The sequence below is a fragment of the Camelus ferus genome, chromosome 23 (genome assembly GCF_009834535.1).
Source record: "Camelus ferus isolate YT-003-E chromosome 23, BCGSAC_Cfer_1.0, whole genome shotgun sequence".
NCBI lineage: Eukaryota > Metazoa > Chordata > Mammalia > Artiodactyla > Camelidae > Camelus > Camelus ferus.
In genome coordinates, this window is record NC_045718.1 from 29,867,586 (window position 1) to 29,889,552 (window position 21,967).

Consider the following 21,967-nt stretch of genomic DNA (forward strand, 5'->3'; position numbering starts at 1 on the left):
AATGCCACAAAGCACATTTATTAGTAAGGAAGAGAATCAAGCACTAGGATTTAAAGCAGAAAGGGATAGGCTAACTCTGCTGTTTCTGCATATGCAGTCGGGTTTATGATCAAGACTGCCCTTACATATAAAACTGCCAGAGCCTTGAAAGGGAAAAATAAACACCAGCTGCCAGTCTTTTGGTTGTACAACAAGAAGGCCTGGACAACAGAACCCCTTTTTATGGATTGATTTCATTGATACTTTGTCCCTGAATCAGGAAGTACCTTGCCAGTAACAGACTGCCATTTAAAGTTTTTTTTCACATTGGACAGTACCCCTGGATACCCAGAACCCCATGAGTTCAACTCGGAAGGTGTCAAAGTAGTCTGCTTACCCCCAGACACAACATCTATAATTTAGCCATCAAGGGATCATAAGGACCTTTAGGCTCATTACACACAGTACTCTAGGGGAAAGATTGTTAATGCTATAGAACAGAACCCCAGTAGCGAGAACATCATGAAAATCTGGATTACTCTATTGAAGATATCATTGTTACAGAAAAAGCCTGACGGAGCCAATCAAGGAAATCATGAAGGAGATTGTAGATTTGTGCAGGGGGAAGGTTGAGGGTGTAGGGTTTCAAGATACGGATATTTTCAAGAACTAATAGACAGCATACCAGAGGATTTAACAACACAACTTGATGGAGATGAGTGCTTCCAAATCAGTGCCAGACAACGAGGAAGAAGATGTAGAAGAAGCAGTGCCAGAAAACAAATTGACATTAGACAATCAGGAAGAAGACTTCCAATTATTCAAGACTGCTTTTGCCTTTTTTAATAGCATGGACTCTTCTGTGATAGAGGCACTGAAACTAAAGCAAGTAATGGAAGCACTGATACCATATAGAAACATTTTTAGAGATATGAAAAAGCAAAAAAGTCAAATAGAAATTATGATGTATTTCCATAAATTCACAGCAAGCGTTCCTGCCTGTTACCTCCCCTTCTACGTACTCCACCTCTGCCCCCCAAAGACAGCAAGACCAGCTTCTACTCTTCCTCCTTCCTCTCAGCCTTCTCAACGTGAAGACAAGAATGAGGACCTTTATGATGATTCACTTTCACTTAATGAATAGTAAATAATAATCATGCCATACAGTTAATAAACTTATCTGTTATATATATGTGTGAGTGTCTTTGTGTGGAAATGTAGTAACTGTATAGCAAGAAAATATGAGATATATTTGTTTCATCATCATCATCATCATCATCATGACCTAAGTATTCATCATGTAGAACATTGTGTGCAAGACTTTTTGAAGTCTTGTATTGAAGGAAGACCCTGAGCTCACTTCCCCTCATGGACACATCAAAATTACAACTATTTACAGAACAACCATTGAGGAGAAAGACTGGAATCTACCAGTAAGAACCACAGTGAGATGGGTGAGAGGGATGGAGTCATTTTATAGTTAAGACCCATACCCCAGGGTGGGCAGCCCACAAATGGGAGAATAATTAACAATTGTAGAGTTCTCCCCAGGGAGCAGGGACAACCAGTGGATCACTGAAGAAACCAAAGAAGATATCAAAAAATGCCCGGAGACAAATGAAAATGAAAATATAACAATCCAAAATATATAGGTTGTAGCAAAACAGTTTTAAAGAGAAGTTTACAGTGATACCAGCCAGTCTCAGGAAACAAGAAAAGTCTCAAATAAACAACCTAACCTTATACCTAAAGGAACTAGAAAAAGAACAAACAAAGCCCAAAGTTAGTAGAAGGAAAGAAATCATAAAGAGCAGAGCAGAAATAAATAAAGACTGGAAAAAAAATAGGAAATATCTATGAAACTAAGAGGTAGTTTCTTGAAAAGATTAAAAAATTGATAAAATTTTACTAGACTCATCCAGAAAAAAAAGAGAGAGGGTCCAAATCAGTAAAATCAGAAATGAAAAAAGAAGTCACAACCAACACCACAGAAATAGAAAAGATCATAAGAGATTACCGTGAACAACTATATGCCAATAAAATGGGCAGCCTAGAAAAAATAGCCAAATTTCTAGAATTGTACAATCTCCCAAGACTGAACCAGGAAGAAATAGAAAATATGAACAGACAAATTACCACTGATGAAATTGAATCAGTAATTTTAAAAAATTCCCAATAAACAAAAGTCCAGGAACAAATGACTTCATAGGTGAATTCTACCAAACATTTAGAGAAGAGTTAACACCTATGCTTCTCAAATGATTCCAGAAAATTGCAGAGAAAGGAATGTTTCCAGACTCATTCTAAGAGGGCAGCATCACACTGATACCAAAACCATAGGTATCACAAAAAGAGAAAATTACAGGCCACTATCACTGTTATTGATGCCAATATCACTGATGAACATAGATGCAAAAATCTCAACAACATATCAGCAAGCAGAATCCAATGACACATTAAAAGGATCATACATACACCATGATCAAGAGGGGTTTATTCCAAGAATGCAAAGATTTTTCATTATCCACATATCAATCAACATGATACACCACATTAATAAATTGAAGAATTAAAAAATCATATGATCATCTCTATAGAATCAGAAAAAGCTTTTGACAAAATTCAGCGTTCATAAAAAGCTTTTCACAAAGTGGGTATAGAGGGAAAAAACCTCAACATAATAAAGGTCATGTATGATAAGCCCACAGCTAACATCATACTCAGCAGTAAAAAGCTAAAAGAATTTTCTCTGAGATCAGGAATGAACACCGATGCCCGCTCTCACCACCTTTATTCAACATAGTGTTGGAAGACCTGGCCACAGCAATCACACAAGAAAAAGGAATAAAAGCAACCCAAATTGGAAGAAGCAAAACTGTCACTACAAGATGACATGATACTGTACATAGAAAATCCTGAAGACACCACCAAAAAAATACTAGAGCTCCTCAATGAATTTATTAAAGTTGCAGGATACAAAATTATTAGACAGAAATCTGTTGCATTTCTATATACTAACATTGAGTTGTCAGAAAGAGAAGTTAATAAAACAGTCCCATTTACAATCACATCAAAAAGAATAAAATACCTAGGGATAAATCTAACAGGATTACCACATGATCCTTCAGTTCCATTCCTGGGTATATATCTGGAAAAGATGAAAACTCTAATTTGAAAAGATACATGCACCCCATGTTCTAGCAGCACTATTCACAATAGCTAAGATATGGGCGACCTAAGTGTCCAGCAACAGATGATGTATAAAGAAGATGTGGTACATATATGTACAATGGAATACTGCTCAGACATAAAAACGAAGGAAAATTTGCCATTTGCAACAACATGGATGGACTAGAAGGTGTTATGCTTTGTGAAGTAAGTCGAACAGAGAAAGATGCTTTATGTTACACATATATGTGGGATATTAAAAGTAAAATCAATGAATATGACAAAACAGAAGCAGACTCACAGATACAGAAAATAAACTAGCAGTTACTACTGGAGAGGGAGTTGGGAAGGGGCAAGATAGGGCAAAGAGATTAAGAAGTACAAACTACTAGGTATGAAATAAATAAGCTACATGGATGTATTGTACAGCAGAGCAAATATAACCAATATTTTGTAATAACTTTAAGTGGAGTATAAGCTATAAAATTCTGAATCACTATGTTGTATACCTGAAACTAATATAATATTGTAATTCAACTATACCTCACTTTTAAAAAATATAAGTGTTTTAATCTGTGTTATAAAACTATATGCCATAAAAATTTTTATGATGCATTCATTAATATATATGCTAGACTACTGTGAAGTCATTGTATTGCTTACAGTAGGCTACCATAAAGCAATTATATTGCTGCTTGTTTATATCAATGCATAAATCATTGTACCTGTAAATAAATGAGTTTCTTTTTCACAGTATCTTTTCTTTTTTGATGTCTAGTTTTAGTAATACGTATAACGTGTAAAGTGTTTTGTATCATATAAGACAATATTGATATAGCTACTGTGACACGATTCATCATGTAAACAGATGAAGTAAACTTATGGTATCAGTAAATACAGTACAGTACTATAAATGTATTTTCTTCTTTTAATTTTCTTAATATTTTTATCTCTAGTTTACTTTATTATAAGAACACAGCGTGTAGTACATGTAACATAAAAATATGTGTTAATTGTTTATTATCAATAAGGCTTAAAGTCAACAGTGGGCAATTAGTAGTTAAGGTTTGGGTTATACTTTTGAGTTAAAAGTTATACATGGATTTCAGCTGCCCGGGGGATTGACTCTCCTAACCCCAACATTGTTCAAGGGTCAACTCTCTTCAATAGTTGTACTTAAAATATAAAATCACAGATAGGCTAAAAGCAAAAGGATGAAAAAGATAAGCTAATCAAATATTAACCATAGGAAGTTGAAGTGTCTATGTTAACCTTAGACAAAATAGATTACCAGAGAGAGGAGATACTTGATAATGATCAAAAAGTCACTTCATCAGAAAAACACAACAATCCTAATATATATTTATTAGTAGGCCCCTAATAACAGAAGTTCAGAATACTTAAAGCAAAAACTAAGACAACTAAAGGAAGAAATATACAAACCAACAAAGTTTTAGATTTTAACAGCTCTCTACCAGTAATTGAGAAAAGGGGGAAAAAAATCAGTACAAATATAGAGACTAGAACAGCACTACTAATCATGATGATCTAATTGATATTTTTAGAACACTGCACCCCAGAGCTGCAGAATACATATTCTTTGCACATGCTCAGGCTTTGTTTGTCAAGATAGATCATATGTGGGCCTATTAATAAATGTCAATGAAGTTTAAAAGAATATAGAGAATTTCTCTGAGCACAATAGAATTTAATTAGAAATTAAAACAGTAAGATCTCTGAAAACACCCAAGTATTTGGGAATAAAACATCATACTCCTAAATAATTCATAAGTAAAAAGAGAAATCTCAAGGGAAAATAGCAAATATTTTAAATTAAAAGATAATAAATATACAACATATAAATATTTGTAAGGTGCAGCTAAAGCAGTATTTAGAGGGAACTTTTTACATGTTTAAATACTTGTGTCAGAAGAAAATCTTACATATGTTTTATTTTAATTGTTTTTTAACACTTTTATTGTTATGATACCTGTACAGTAAACTATACATACTTCAGATGTACAATTTGATGAATTTTGATAGATGTATACACCAATGAAACCACCACCACAGTCAAGATAGCTAACATTTCCATCACTCCCCAAGAGGTGTGAATTTTGAATTCCCAATTTATCCCTTCCCACCTCTTTTAACCCCTGGTAACCGTAAGTGTGTTCTCTGTGTCTGTGAGTATGTTTCTGTTTTGTAGATAACTTCATTTGCGTCCTTTTTTTTAGATTCCACGTATAAGTAATATATGCAGTTTTTCTCTTTCTGGCTTACTTCACTTAGAATGACGATCTCCAGGTCCATCCATGTTGCTGCGAATGGCATTGTTTTATTCTTTTTTATGGCTGAGTAGTATTCTATTGTGTATATATACACAGTATCTTCTTTATCCAGTCATCTGTCAGTGGACATTTAGGTCATTTCCATGTCTTGGCTATTGTAAATAGTGCTGCTATGAACATTGGGGTGCGTGTATCATTTCGAATTAGAGTTTTCTTTGGATATATGCCCAGGCATATGATTGCTGCATCCTATGGTAACTCTACTTTTAGTTTTTTGAGGAACCTCTATACTGTTCTCCATAGTGGCAGCACCAGCTTACATTCCCACCAACAGTGTAGGAGGGTTCCCTTTTCTCTACACCCTCTCAAGCATTTATTATTTGTAGACTTTTTGATGATGGCCATGCTGACCAATGTGAGGTGATATTTCACTGATAACAATTGATACTGCATTTTTCTAATAATTAGCGATGTTGAGCATTTCTTTATGTGCCTCTTGGCCATCTCTGTGTCTTCTTTGGAGAAATGTCTATTTAGAGCTTCTGCCCATTTTTTGATTGTTTGTTTGTTTGATATTGAGCTGTATAAACTATTTGTGTATTTTGGAAATTAAGCCCTTGTTAGTCACATCATTTGCAAATATTTTCTTCCAGTCAGTAGGTTATCTTTTTATTCTGTTGGTGGTTTCCTTTGTTGTTCAAAGATTATAAGTTTGATTAGGTCCCATTTATTTATTTTTGCTTTTCTTTCTTTTGCCTTGGGAGATTGGCCTAAGAAAACATTGCTACGATTTATGTCAAAGAATGTTTTGCCTATACTCTCCTCTAGGAGTTTTGTGGTGTTATGTTTTATATATAAGTCTTTAAGCCATTTTGAGTTTATTTTTGTGTATGGTGTGAGGGAATGTTCTATCTTCATTGATTTATATAAGGTGGTCCAGCTTTCCCAGTACCTCTTGCTGAAGAGACTGTCTTTTCCCCGTTGTATATTCTTGCCTCCTTTGTTGAAGATTAATTGACCATAGGTGCATGGATTTATTTCTGGCCTCTTAATTCTGTTGCATTGATCCATATGTCTGTTTTTGTGCCAGTTAACACACTGTTTTGATTACTGTAGTTTTGTTTGAAGTCTGGGAGGGTTATCTTTGTTCTTTTTCCTCAGGATTGCTTTAGCAATTCATGGTCTTTTATGGTTCCATATAAATTTTAGGATTATTTGTTCTAGTTCTTTGAAAAATGTCATGGGTAATTTGATAAGGGATTGCATTAAATCTGTAGATTGCTTTGGGTTGTATGACCATTTTAACAATGTTAATTGTTCTAATCCAAGAGCATGGAATATCTTTCCATTTCTTTAAGTCATTTTCAGTTTCTTTATCAATATTTTTTAGTTCTCAGCATCTAAGTCTTTCACCTCCACGGTCAGGTTTATTCCTAGGTTTTTTGTTTTGTTTTGCTTTGCTTTGTTTTGTTTTGATGTGATTTGATTTGACTTGATTTGATTTTTATTCTACTTTGTTTGGTTTGATATGATTTTAAAAAGAGGTTTTTTTTTTACTTTCCCTTTCTGGTATTTCATTGTTGGTGCAAAGAAATGCAACAGATTTTCTGTATGTTAATCTTGTCTTCTGCTAAATTCATTGGTCAGTTCTAGTAGTTTTTGTGTGGAGTCTTTAGGGTTTTCTATGTATAGTATCATGTCATCCTCATATGATGACAATTTTACCTCTTCTCTTTCACTTTGGATACCTTTTATTTCTTTTTCTTACCTGATTGCTGTGGCTAGGGCACAATAATAATTTCTTTATTGTTTTCTGCATTTGGTCCATTTACAATACCTTGAAATGGTTGTCTTTGACAGTCTTGCACAGTTTATGTAAGTCTCTTGCAGAAAAGAATCACCACCTCTTCACATTGCCATAACTGGAGATCTTTTTTTTATATTTATGTTTATTTATTCAGCTTTATTTCTCATATCTTCCCCTGTGTACCTGTTTACTTTTCCCCTATGTGATCTGTCAAAGACTGACAATGATATTTTTGTCTTCTACAATTGTGTTTTTAACAGTTGATTCTTTTAAACAGTTGTGCACTGAATATTTGTGTTCTATTAAAATATCATGTATTATAATTTTTATCTGTATAAAATATCATTTTGCCTAGTTTAATGCCTTAAATGCTAATGTTCTTATATTTTTCGCTCATGATGGATGTTTGCTTGGGTTTTCCTGATGTTACTGGATTTAACTAATAGTGACACAAGAATTCATTTGTGTGAGGGGTTCCCAAGACCACCCACAGGTTTGGTTTGGTGATTCACTAGAAAGACTCAGTACTTGGCAAATAGTTGTACTCACAGCCATGGCTTATTATGGAAAAAGATACAAAGCAAAATAAGCAAAGGGAAAAGTACATGGGACCAAAGTCCAGAGGAAAACAGGTGCAAGCTTCTAAGAGTCCCCTCCCTATAGTGTCACACAAGACTTGCAAATTACTTCAGCAGCAAGTTATAACAGCACTTCTGAAATGTTGCCTACCAGGGAAACTCATTAGAGACTCAGTGCCCAAGGTTTTTTATATGGGGCTGGTTGCATACAGGAATCAGAAAGCAGATAACCATCATAAACCACAGTGTGCACAAACAGTCTATGCACAGTACCTTTATTAGCATGAGAATGGTGGGTACACTATAAAAATTCTTATGTTCCTGGAAGCCAGCCTTTATATGTAATGCTTTCGGGGGATAGCAGCCTCAAGCCTACTATATCCTTTCTGCCTAGCACCCTTTTTTCTTTTTATCAGTTGAACTACTAGTATTTCTTTCATGAGTATAACAACCAAAGTTCCTTGGTTGAGCTTTTTTTTTTTTTTTTTGGCAATTCAGATTTTAAAGCAATGATTTTTAAATACTTTCCCCTAAATTTGGTAGATAAATGATTTCATTCATATATCAAATTAGGAATCACCACTTATAGTTTTGTTTTAAAATTTTTTTTATCCTTCCTCTAAACCTACAATAAAGTGCATGCTTTTTTTGAAACTATAAGGACAACTGTACTGTACTTTTCTCCATTTTAAATTACATGCTTGGTGCAGTTTTGTATTTGACAATTCTTTGTATCTCCCAAACATCATAATGCCTTTTTGTTTCTTTTCTCAGCACGATTACGTGGTGTTCATGATGGTCTGTTCACTGGACAAATAGATGCTGTGGATACTCTTAATGCTACTTATAGGGTGACTTTTGAAAGGGCAGGACTTGGAACTCATACTATCCCTGACTATGAAGTTCTTGTAAGTATTATTTCATAATACAGGTGTGTTTTACGCCTATTAAATATATCTTATAGAATTTTCTTAGGGGTTGTATTTTATGATAGAATCAAGAATTCAAGTCACAGAGGAAGAGGTCTTTAGGGGTTCCCAGCCCTACCTACTAGACCCCTGGAGCAGAACTATACTTAAGTCTTCCACATTTTCTGGAAGCTAGCATCCCTTCATTGTACCTTACCTGCACCAAGCTTTAGGGTGACAGAACTGATCACTCCTGACTAAGTAATCTTGGGGAATGAGCTACACACACTTTCAGTTCAGCTGTTTGTATAGTCCTTTTGCAAAGTGACTTTAAAAGTAGGAAGTAACATCTTGAACTTCCAAATCTATGTTTTTAAATGTTCCTGTTTTATCCTCAGAATATGTAGGGTGGATGGTAATAACCCCACTTTTTGCATGATGAAACTGTGACCTAGGTACATTAGGTAATTTATTCAAGGCTTTCCAGCTGGATTCTTGCCGGGTTGAGACTCAAACACAGATCTTTTGAACTTCTGATAGAATCCATTAAACTGCTGGACCACTGTTTCATCATCATGCTTGATTTAGCAATGTCATGGAAATTATATACCTTTCTAATAAGTTAAAATATAAAGGCTAAATATAATCTCTAATAAAGTTTTTTAAATGAATAATGAACTTTTTATAACAGAATTGTTTGCCTCTAAGCATTATGGAAATTAAGTTGTTCACATTTAGCCTCCCTTTTTTATTTCTTTATTATAAACTTGATTTTTAAGGATTGTGAACTTACAATTAAAAATCAAAATTTCTTTATCTTCTTAGTGCATAACTGAGGAATCTTCCTTTTCTGATCTATACTTTTTTAAAAACTGTGACTCTCTGTTTATTGAAAGGGTATCCTTTTCAAACATATTTTTAGGGAGGAGTAGGGGAGAAAGAAAATTTGGACTAAATACAGAGCAAAGTACACCAATCAAGTTTTTTCATTAAAGGATGAAATCCTTAAACCTCCTTTTTCTAAAGAGGAAAATTACTTTTCTGTTTCATTAATGTAATTTCCTTTATGTGATCACCCAAACATTTCTCCCTGGCTAAATAAGAATTGACTTTAATTACAGTGAGTAAAATTCAGATAATCTTTAACACAGAGACAACCAAGGGTGGCCATAGAGCACTGTTCTTTCTTTCATAGATCATTTTCTTCTATGTTGTGGGTTCAGCCTCTTAGTAGCCAAGTAGTATTTATACTCTGACGTAAGTTCTAGCCCTTTGATCTTTGTAGGTTAATATATTTTATGATAAATCATAGCATATAAACTAGTCTACATTTAAACCAAAATATGATTTTTATAAAGCTAAAATGATTGGTAAAGTTCTTTAAGTCTTGGGGACTGTTCTCTTTTCCCAAAGAGTAATGAGCCTCATGAGACAATGCCAATTGCTGCCTTTGGACAAAAACAGCGGCCTTCTCGATTTTTTATGACTCCACCACGGTTACATTATACGCCTCCTCTCCAGTCACCAATTACAGTAAGTAATATTTTTTAAATATCAGTAACTTAAATGATTATTATGAATGTAAACTATGTTCTTATGAAATATACATCTATTACAGTAACTTCAGGAGGTGCCCACATTATTTTGAATTGTCCAATAGTAAATAAAATACACAGTTAATGAAATAAAATAGTTGCTTCAACTCTGGAAATATTTTCCTTTTTGTAGGATTTTTAATAGATTATTAATGATAATAGCATTTGCTCTTTATTTAAAAATAAGATACTTTCTTTTCAACAATGTTTAAATGACTCCCTTTTATTCCCATAGGATAATGATCCCTTATTAGGACAGTCACCTTGGAGAAGTAAAATTTCTGGCTCTGACACTGAAACGTTAGGTGGTTTTCCAGTAGAATTCCTTATCCAAGTGGTAAGAATTGCTCTGGCTGTTTTGCCAGTTTTTATTAAACAACTCAATGTCTTTTGTGTTATTAAATTTGAAGATTTTTCTAGGACCAAATATTTTTACACTTTTTAAAAATAATTGTGTTGGTTTTAAGAACTCTGTTATTTCCAACAAAGATCGAAAATATGATATAACAGCCAAAAAAGACTTAGAGGTCTTTTTTGTTGGGCTTTTCTTGGGTTTAGTTCTTATTATTTTCCTGTGGTAAGGACTCTAACATTCTAGCATATGCTCTGTGAAACTCTAAATGGTTAGCTGTTACTAAATTATATAAGTATAAAGGCTTTTATTTAGTAACCTCAGTACATCCTGCCTTTATCTGTCACCTCCACAATATATAATGTGTTGACCAGCTCTCTGGTTAGGAACTTTATTTCTTTTTTGAGACTAGACATAGCTATTCTTTTGCTAAGTACTTAGTGATTAGACACAAAGAAATCTAAATCTAAATTGAAACAAGTGTAGAATTGTTATATAGGCCAATTTTCTTTAATAGCCTGACTCTTAAGAATATAATAAGCTATTTTGTTTTGAGAATTCGATTAAATAAAATACTTAGTTTGAATTAGAGTCTAATAATATTTGATTTGTTTCTTTTCTTTTCCTTTTTTTCTTTTTTCTTTTCTTTTCTTCTTTTTTCTTTTTCTCTTTTTTTTTTTCTTTCTTTTTCTTCTTGAAAAGAGAAACTGCTTGGCTTGGGATAGAGTATAAATAAAAATGTTTATAACATAATCACATTAAAATATTCACAGTATTACCTTTTACAATTAATTTTATTTTAAGGAAAATATTGTCATTTGTGTGTATGTGTATAGCATTTTGTATTCCTGAGTTATATGTTGTTAATCATCCTTGGAATACAGAATTATACCTTTTGGCTTCCAAAGGTAGAGAAGATGTCTTTATATGAAAAGTTAAAAATATGAAAAGAGCCAAGGCTTATCATTTTTACAAATAGGACACTTGTTTTTTAAAGACATTCTTTTTTTTTTAAATAGTGGAACTAAAAACAGAGCTAATGTGTCACATTTGGAGAAATAGAGGTGAGGGAGAAGGCGAGGTGAGGGGGGTGCAGAGAGGTCCACCAGCAGAGGGAGTCAGAAGCTAAGTATTAATGCACTATTTCTGAAATATTGATATTTTTATTGATGCTTATATGTTTGCTTGCAGTGGTTAATTTTAACTTCAAAAGTCTACGTGTAAAGCTAGTTTTAAAACTGTACTTTCGTTATTTTAAGCTATCTAGGTAAAAGCAGTAAAGCAAAAGTCCTTTCATGTACTTGTCTCTTGTAATATGTAAAGTTTTATGAAACTCAGGTTTGCTTTTATTAATATTAAGCTTTGAGATAGATGGATATGTTTTTATCTTTTTCTGTTCCTATTTTTTTTCTTATAGCAAAATAAACATTTTCGGGACAATTTCATAATTCATAGTTTATAATGAATTTTCTTTTTGAGGGAATTTTTTATTTCCTGGATTAGGGATTTCGAGGAATCTAAAAAGACTGACCCACTTCTGAGAGAGGACTCAATTTTGAAAAGAATTAAAAGGAAACAGCATGATTTTCTATCAAAAACAATCAAGCAACACAAAACTGAAAGAGAAACCAAAAATGGCAGAGAGACTGTTGCCTTCATCCCATCTTTTACTACTTCTAACTTTAAAGAATCACACAAATTTACATAAACTCCAACAACTAGAGGAGAAAGGAAACCAGTCAAGAGCTCTGGACCTACTAATAAGGGTCTGGGTAAACAAGTATGTAACATATCTCACCAGGCCCTTCCTCTACCTGTGTCAACTTAGGTCAAGTTTTTAGACTTTTTTTAATTATCAAAAATTTAACACATATTAAAGCACACAAAGTTGTGTAATGCACCTCTATGTACCCATTGTCTAGCTGTAACAGTTACCAACAACTCCTGGCCAGTTCTATTTCATCTATACTCCCACCCACTTTCTCTGTTTTGTATTATTTGGAAGCAAATATCAGACATCATATCATTTATCTGTAAATATTTTGTTATATTTCTTTAAGGGGTAAGGGCCCTTTTTTTTTTAAGAGACATAACTATAATATTATTATTACATCTAAAAAGTTAGCAAAAAAGTCTTAATATCATCGAATATCCAGTCAGCATCTAGTTTTCAAGTTGTCTCTTAAATATATTGACTGCTCTTTTCCCCTTTTAACTATTTGTTAAAGAAACTGGGCTATTTGTCCATAGAGGCTCCTACAGTCTGGATTTTGCTGACTGAATCCTTGTGATATCATCCAACAGGTTCTTCTGTCTTTTGTATTTCATATAAATTGCTCATTGAATATAAAGGTTTGCTATGATTCGGGTTTTTTATTTGGCCGGTTTACTTGTTTTTATGTGACTACTATTATGGGTGGTTTTGTGTTCTGATAGAATACCCGTATTATTTTATTTCTTTTTTAATATAATGTTAGCTGCTGCTAATTATGAATGCCTAGATCCATATATTCATTAGGATTGCAAAATGGTGGTAATCTTGTTCTATCATTCTTTGTTTATTAGCTGAAATAGTTCTATAAAGAAAACCTTTAATCTGTTATCTCGTTGCCTAATGGTATAGTTTGTGTAGGAAAGGCAAGATAAATGCTTGGTTCTTTGTTTTTCAGTTTATGAGTGTGGGCACTAGTATTCTTCAGTAGTGGTTAATTTTAAGTATCAGTATGAACTCATGGATTTTAACATATTTGTGCTTCAATCCATTGTAGTTATTTTTGTGATTAACCTACAAATTGTTTCATTTTGGACCAGTTAAAGCCTATTCAAGTTGACTCCCTAGTCCTTTTGACATGTCTTAGTTACAGTGGATTTTACAATATCTTCCTCTATGCCAATCAGACATAAAATAAAATGTCTCTGCTATGTTTATATTGAAACACTAAAATCTGCTAAAATATCTCGGTGAAAAATTAGAAATTTGATGTCTATCTAATATACTTAAGTGCCTCTGTTTATTCCAAAACATCTCTTCTTTGTCTATAGACTAGATTATCAAAAATTCTCATGATTAAAAAAGAACATATCAAGAAATTAAGGGAAATGAACACAGAAGCAGAAAAATTGGTAAGGATTTTTTTGTTTTTTCTTTGTTTGCTTGTCTCATTTTAAAATGGTGAGGACTTCTATATCTAAGGATTTTTCAATATTTTATGGAAGAAAACCTTGAGAAAAATACTATTTTAAAGTCCTGATTTGCTCTATCTCTTGTTATACTGAACACATGCTAAGTAAATTAACAATGCAGCGCAGTTCATTACCCCAGACCTCATTATGCCATTGACTGTACAGTTGAATAGGATTGATAGATCCATATTACGTTCTTTGACAGTTTGCATTGAGTGTAGAATCCCTAGCATTGGTGCCTCTGACTAAGGAAGCCATATTAGCAGAGGTTATTTAAGTGATTCAAAATAAGTAAATCAGGAAATATATAAGCTGGTATTGTGAGGTTATCTTGACAGTTTATATCCTATTTTATTAATCTAATGAGTATAAAAATATGAGAGTCAATTTTATTCATAGGAGAGAATTACCAGACTTTTTTTTAATGTAGAAAATATTCACTAAGAAAGTTTTTTAATTGTATTGAAAGTTGTAATTTGCTATGTGTTTATAGGATGGGGACTAGATTTCATCTCAAGTACCATCCCCAATTAATTGAAAATTGTTGTAGGGAAGTATGAAAGTAAGGGAGAGCTTGGTGACTGGACTTGGGGACAAAGCACATAAATAGAATGCTATTAAAAGAAGCAATCAAAGAACCAAAAAGAGCTCATAGATTTAAAGAATACCGAAACTTTCTAAGCATGACACAAAATCCAGAGGTCAGAAAAGATTGATAAATTTACCTGCATAAAAATAAAAAATTTCTGCATGATAGGAATCACCATGTAAGTAAAATCAAAAGACAAAAAGTTGAGGAAATATTTTGCAATTCATATCACGAAAGACTGATTTCTTTTATATACAAAATTTTCCCTCAAGGAATAAGATAAAGATCACCCAGAAGACAGGAAAGAATGTGAATAGACAGTTCATAGAAAAAAATACAAATGACTGTTGAATATGTGAAAGGGTGAACAAAGTCAATCACAATTAAAAGAATTCACATGATTAAAAATACACCAACATCCTACTTTTTATCATGACTGGCAAAAATAAAATGTTGTAATAAAACATTATTAGTGAGAATGTGGAGAAATAGGCAGTCTTACAAATAAATTAGTACCTATTCTGTGAAGGGCGTTTTGGCAGTATCTATTAAAATTAAAAATGCACAAGCCCTTTGATATAACAGTTGCACTTCTTGGAACTTCCCCTTCAGAGGTATTTGCCCTTGTCCAAAATGAATACACAGGTACGCATTGCAGCACAGTTTGCAGTACCTAAAGACTGGAAACAACCTGAATGTCCAACAGTAAGGAATTGGTTACATTTGTAACAAATTCTACAGTGTAACACTGTGCAACTCTAAACAAACAATTTTTGTAAAATTTGATATAGAACAGTCCTTAGGATATATAGTCTACTGAGAAAAGCAAAGTGCTGAATATGTAAGTATGTTCCTATTTGTTTAAATAGTAGTGGGGTTAGGAGAGGGGAAAGATAAGCATATTTTTCCTTGAATATATAGAGACTCTCTGGAAAGATGCTGAAGAAACTTGATAATATTGGTTGCTTCTGAAGAGAAAAAAGTGAGCAAGCAGCAAGGGAGCTGAGTTTAGAGGGAGACTTAAAATTTTAAACCATGCAAATGTATTTTCTATTCTAAAATTTTTCTTAATATTTTCAATAGAAGGTTAAGAAAAAGTTGAAGATCCTAGAATGTATGACTGTAAATCAGAAATGGAAAATATGAGAGAAAAATTACGAGAGACACAAGACCAATCCTAAAAGATCCAAAAGGTCCAGTAGGATACCCAGAAGGACAGCACGGAGAAAATGGAGGAAAGGGAGTTATCAAAACAATGATAGAAGAAAACTTCCCAAAACTGAAGAAAAAAGCAGCCCAACTCATTGTTAGTTCTTTATGTTGACTCAATTGGTCCTAGTTTTACCCCTCTGAAAGTATTAACATCTTATGTGTGGTTAACTGTTAAAATATTTGAAGACAACTTATACCTCTCCCATCTTCTATTCCTTTTCAGACTAGTCCTCCCATTAGATTTGTAAATATTTCAAATAAAGCTTTAGTGAATGTCTGGAGAAGTGGGCACACTCATACACTATAGGTGGAAATATAATTTACTGAAGCCTTTCTAGAAGGTAGCTTGGCTAAATTGATGAGCCAGCAATTCCACTTCTAGAGCATCATTCTGGAGAATTAATCATGTATATGCACAAAGGTGTGCATGTAAGAGTGTTTATTGTAGCATTGTTTGTAATAGCAAAAAAAAAAAAAAAGGAAACAATATGTCCATGTAAAGAAGACTGGTTAGATAAATCATGGTACAGTCGTTCTATATATATACCCTTGCATACACATACACACACATACACAAGCATATGAGCAAGGCATACATATACATATACATGGGAATTACTGTATATTAAAGACTGCGTAAATAATAATCATACCATTATCACATCTAAGAAGTATAACATTGAGTAGTTTTAATAACCTTTAGTTTATTTTGAATAAGTCAGATATCCTATTAAATAATTGAAATTGCATTGCTAAAAAGAAACTTCATCATAATCTGAATTATTTTTCTTCTCAGAAATCATATTCCATGCCCATTGGCATTGAATTTCAGCGGAGATATGCAACAATTGTTCTAGAGCTTGAACAGCTGAACAAGGATCTAAATAAAGTTTTGCATAAAGTTCAACAGTACTGCTATGAGGTAGGTAATTTGTATGAATTTCCCTAGAAGGGCTGTGCCCTCTACTCTTTTATTTAAAGCTTAATACTGTTAACATCTCATTTTAGAAAATCCAAACTAAGCCAATATCTTTATAGGATCCTTTAACAGAACTGTATTTTATGCATATATTTTTATTCCTTACAGCATCAGCACTGAAGAGTGCTATATACACAGTGAGCTGTCAGTTCTGTTAGTTTTTTGTTTGTTTGAATTACAAATGATATAGCTCTCCAAAAATTTAGAAAAATCCAGAAAAATAATTGCTCTTAATTCCACTACCCCAAAGACTATATTTTGGCTTATTTCCTCCTAATCTTTTTTTTAACATACAGGGTTTTTCTCACAAAGTTATGATCATGCTGTGTATATAATTTTGTTTCCTCCTTTTTAAACTTTACATTAGAACTATAGATTCTTGACCTTCAATCACATAGACTATAGGGTTGTTTGTGAATTATCATTATCATGCACATATAATTATATATATGAAGGTGGTTCAACATTTTCATCTAAAATAGGAGTTTCGTACTACAAGGTAAGAATTAAATGACTGAGCTGAGTTTAGAATGTTCCTACATTTGCATTCTTAGAGGTTGTATGTTTCCAGTAAAGCCACCTCTATTTGTAATACGAAATTCTTAAACAGTTAGCTTTTTATGATACTAGCCTCGTAGTTGAGTCCCAATGATCTGCCATAGGTGATGTTATCAATCCACTTGACCAGAGAGAAATTAACTGTGATAACCTCTAACTAAACTGTTATATTTTGCTTGTTCCTTTAGCCATCCATTGTCATTTATTTTCATTTTCCTGGTAATTGTCACTTACCTACATAGCAACATAAGTGTTGTCCTAGCAGATAGATTTCTCCCCCTGGACTAGCAACCATCCACAAGAAGTGCAAACCAAGCAGTTTAAGAGGACATAAAAAAGGTGTTAATACATGCTGAAGTGGGTTGCTCATGTCTTTCTATATCTCATATGTACACAAGGCCATATATGATAGGCTCGTTTCCTAATGGAGTAAAATGATTTCATTTTCACAAAGCTCTTATGGAAGTACAATACTGATTTTAAAATAAGAGCATATCAGAGAGAACACTATGACTAAGCAGTTCTACTTCTAAGTATATACCAAACGCATGTGAATGTGTATTTACCAAAAGACATAGACTAGAATGTACACAGCATCATTGTTCATTATAGCCAAAAAGTCAGAAATTGCCCAAATACCCATCAGTACTAGAATGAACCAGTCAGCTGTCGTATAACGTACAGTGGAATTCTTAGCAATGAGAATGAATAAACTCAACAACACACACCACCACAGATGAACTCAGAAATATGTGAACATATTTGTTCATATGAGAACATGTAAATATTGAACAGGTTAAGTCAAACACAATATATAGTGCCTGATTCCATTTATGTAAAGCTCAGAGGTCAGCAAGAGTTAATATATGATGCTACAAGTCAGGCTGATGGTTACCTTTGGAGTATTACAGTGGAAAATGGCATTAGGCCTCTGAGGAACTGGTAATGTTCTGTTCCTTAATCTAGAGATCTTTCAGGCATGTTTGATTTCAGAAAATTCATTAACCCATACACTTTATGATGTGTATACTTTATATATTTATGTACACTTCAGTTAAAAATTTTAAGTGTTAGAGGATAAGGTTATTCATTGTAGTGTTACTGATAATTACAAAATATTAGAAAAAACCTAAATACCCACACGTAGGGAATCGACTAAATAACTAACGGCATACCCCACAGTGGAGTGCTGTGCTGCTCTAAGAATGATCGAGGAAGCTCTCTTGTGATGATTAGGGGTGCATAGCTGCCTTAAGCAAGTGATCAAAGATGCAGTAGTGAGTGGGACAGATAAACATCATGTGCCTCCTAATCATGACACACCGAGAAGAACTCAACATCACTTTTGTGGTGTTCCTGCCAAAGATGTATAACCTCAGTCTAATCAAGAGGAAACAGACAAACCCAAATTGAGGGATATTATGCAAAATAATTGGCTGGTACTCTTCAAAAATATCAAGGTCATGAAAAACTGAGAAACTGTTCCAGAATAAAAGAGACTAGAGAGACATGACAACCAAATGTATTCAGGGGGAAAAAATAGCTATGTGTAAGGCATTATTGGGACCATTGATGAAATCTGAATTTAGACTGTTAGAAAATGGTGTTCTTTCAGTACTAAATTTTCTGATTACTGTCATTGCACTATGGTTATGTAAGAGAATATCCTTGGACTTAGGAAATACAGACTGGAGGTTCGGGGGTAAAGAGGCACAGTGTTTGCAACATACTCTCAAATAGTTAAGCGGGAAATATTACATATATACGAAGAGAGAAAAACCAAATGTCAAGTCAAACAGTTAACCGTAAGCCGTTAGTGAATCTGGGTAAAAGGTTATCAAGGGCTTTTATGTTCTATTCTTTTTTAGAAGTTTGACATTATATCAAAATTAAAAGTTACCAAATATATAAAACAAGTCAGAAAAAAAAGTTGTTAGAGGAGAAAAAACTTCTAAGGTAAGTGTAAGCATCATTTTTGTTATAAATGCTAGTTTTATAAAAATACAAATCTGAAAACAGGGCACAAATACACAGAAGTTGTCATGGCCTTATGAATCTACATCTTACATTTCGATCATCTGTTTTCAGCTTGCTCCAGACCAAGGGCTCCAGCCTGCAGATCAGCCAACAGATATGAGACGAAGGTGTGAGGAGGAAGCACAGGAAATAGTTCGGCATGCAAATTCCTCAACAGGACAGCCCTGTGTTGAAAATGAGAATCTGACAGACTTAATCTCTAGGCTTACAGCTATTTTGTTACAAATTAAGGTAAATTTCAGAGAACTTTTCAGAGAAAATATTAAAATATTTTCTTAATTTTGACACCTAAACAAATGTGCTAATTTGTTGCTAGAAAATTATAACCCATATATTAGAGCAGGTTTTTTTTCTTGTCTGTTTGAACTATAATTTAATAAATTTTGAAATTTTTTTTCCTTTAGTGTCTAGCAGAAGGAGGAGACCTGAATTCCTTTGAATTTAAATCACTTACAGATTCATTAAATGATATCAAGAGTACAATAGATGCTTCTAATATCAGGTAATTTATTAGATGTACTCTAATCATTTTTTTTATTGAAGTATAGTCAGTTTATAGTGTGTCAACTTCTGATGTACAGCATAATAATTCAATCATACATATACATACATATATTTCTTTTCATATTTTTTTCATTTTAGGTTACTACAAGATATTGAATATAGTTTCTTGTGCTATACAGTATAAACGTTTATCTAATCATTTTTATATTAAATTCATAGTGATTTCTAGTACAAGCTTTAAGAATTTTGCATGTTTATGAACTAGTCATATGATTTTTTTATCCTTTAAGTAAAGTGTAAACTAGCTTCTCAGTTACATCCAGTCTGTTAATAGAATGGAAATTTCACATGGTTTTTTTATATAAAGGAATCAGAAGACATATAATATTTAGGTTTGAGTTTAGCATGGAGGTTCAACTTAGAAGACTTCCCAGTAAAAGAAAGATTTGTCGTCTTTTTCCAGTATCCCGGTGGCTTCTTTTAAGCATACTTTTTTAAGTTACTACTGAAATAGAATTACAGCAAATGTAAGCAGATTACTTACCTGGAGTCATTATCTTCACTGTCTCCTAACTAAAATTCAGCTTTTTTTAAAATTGTTTTTATTAATTTTGTGAAGTACAGTAGTTAACCATGTTTCTTTTTTCTTTAGTTGCTTTCAGAATAATGTAGAAATTCATGTTGCACATATTCAGAGCGGCCTGAGCCAGATGGGAAACTTACATGCCTTTGCAGCAAATAACACCAACAGAGACTGAGTAGAAGAATTAATTATTCCAACTGCATAGGACATTGTTTTTGAGAAGTTCTTTTCCTTTATATAGGCTTCCAACACCAAATAACCTAACTGCTGGAAAACAAGGGAAATTTAAATTTCCAAATAAGGCATTTTAAAATACTGTACTGCTTCTTAAACCAGCATTGCTGACCAGCATTAAATTTATTTTTCTTTTATTATTCAGCCGCAGTAGCACTGCTTATGTTACATATGTTTATTAGCAAGTATTTTTAACTGAAAATGTCTGAACATAATTTCACGGAAGAATATGTTGACCTTTTTTTTTTAACGTGCATGAATTCAACCCAACCCATGCAGACAACTGCTGCAGTGGAGAACATGAAGAAACATGGTCTTTTTGTGCATTATGCATGGCAGTGTGGAAATTTCATCCAAAAATTACAACTCCAGTTCATCTAGTTGATCACCACCTCAGTCTTCAAAAGATAACATCATGAGTTATGGGAAGTCCTCATTTTAAGGAAGCCACTGGAATATAGATGGGAAATATGGACTTCACAAGTATATGTGATATATACTTGCAATGTGACATGGTTTTATAGATCATTTTATAATAATAAATATTTTAATTTATCATAATTTATAAAAGAAACCTTTGTTGTTTGTCTGTTGAAAGAAAATGAAGGAGCAGGAAAGAAACATTACTACAAAATGCTTAATTTCAGCAAGTGGATTTGGCATGTCTTCTCCCGTCAATTCAGGGCAAAAAGTGCTATTGTTATGAGATTTATTTAAAAAAAAAAAAGACTGATAACACACTATTTTCATATTTTTTGTTTATTTGCACAACTTTTGAACCAGATTACTGGTTAAAATCCAACAGTACACGATTTATAAAGTAAAAAGATTTTATAAGGAAAACAAATATAATAGCCAGTGCTAGGAAATGGAGAAAAAAGGTTTGTATTTGGTTGTGGGGTTTTTTTGGTTTTTGGTTTTTTAAGGAAAACCCTGCCTAAAATGTTAATCTTGTAAAAAGTATGTATTTGGAATTTTCTCTGTTTTAATATAGAATATTATAAAGTCAAAATATAATAAATTGTTTTCAGATTTGGAGTTTAAGGTATAGCTGTAGAAGTGGCTTTGATTCTTTTAGATGTCTCATAAAATGAGACTTTTTATATGTTAATGTATAATAAACTGAAACAAGATTATTTTCCATTTGAAATTTTTGTATAGTTTAAAAATGCTTCCATATTCTTTGTTGGTATTGTGCCACTGCAAAACTTTAGTGCAGAGTTTATATTTAGCTAAACTGTTATGTTAATTAAGAAATGCATAAATCTTTTATTCTTAATATTTGTAATTCTAAATAAATTGATCTATGAAAAGTAATATTATCTGCATTTTCATTTAATACAAGTTGATAAGTATTCCTTCTATTTAAAAAGTTTTAAAAACTTATTTCCACTAAATTATGTTTTTAGG

At 32.8% G+C, this 21,967-nt stretch overlaps 1 protein-coding gene across 2 annotated transcripts in view; it reads left to right on the top strand.

The window, feature by feature from the left end:
* The window catches only part of LIN9 (lin-9 DREAM MuvB core complex component), a 50,873-nt gene extending 28,999 nt beyond the window's left edge, over positions 1 to 21,874 (top strand). For both annotated transcript variants that reach the window (XM_032466585.1, XM_032466586.1), the window contains 8 exons: positions 8,598 to 8,731; positions 10,145 to 10,264; positions 10,562 to 10,663; positions 13,721 to 13,801; positions 16,459 to 16,584; positions 19,288 to 19,467; positions 19,641 to 19,738; positions 20,393 to 21,874. In XM_032466585.1, coding sequence (XP_032322476.1) covers positions 8,598 to 8,731; positions 10,145 to 10,264; positions 10,562 to 10,663; positions 13,721 to 13,801; positions 16,459 to 16,584; positions 19,288 to 19,467; positions 19,641 to 19,738; positions 20,393 to 20,498 — 947 coding nt within the window. In that variant the 3' untranslated portion in view covers positions 20,499 to 21,874. The remainder of the gene's footprint in view (positions 1 to 8,597; positions 8,732 to 10,144; positions 10,265 to 10,561; positions 10,664 to 13,720; positions 13,802 to 16,458; positions 16,585 to 19,287; positions 19,468 to 19,640; positions 19,739 to 20,392) is intronic.
* Positions 21,875 to 21,967: the final 93 nt, after the last annotated feature.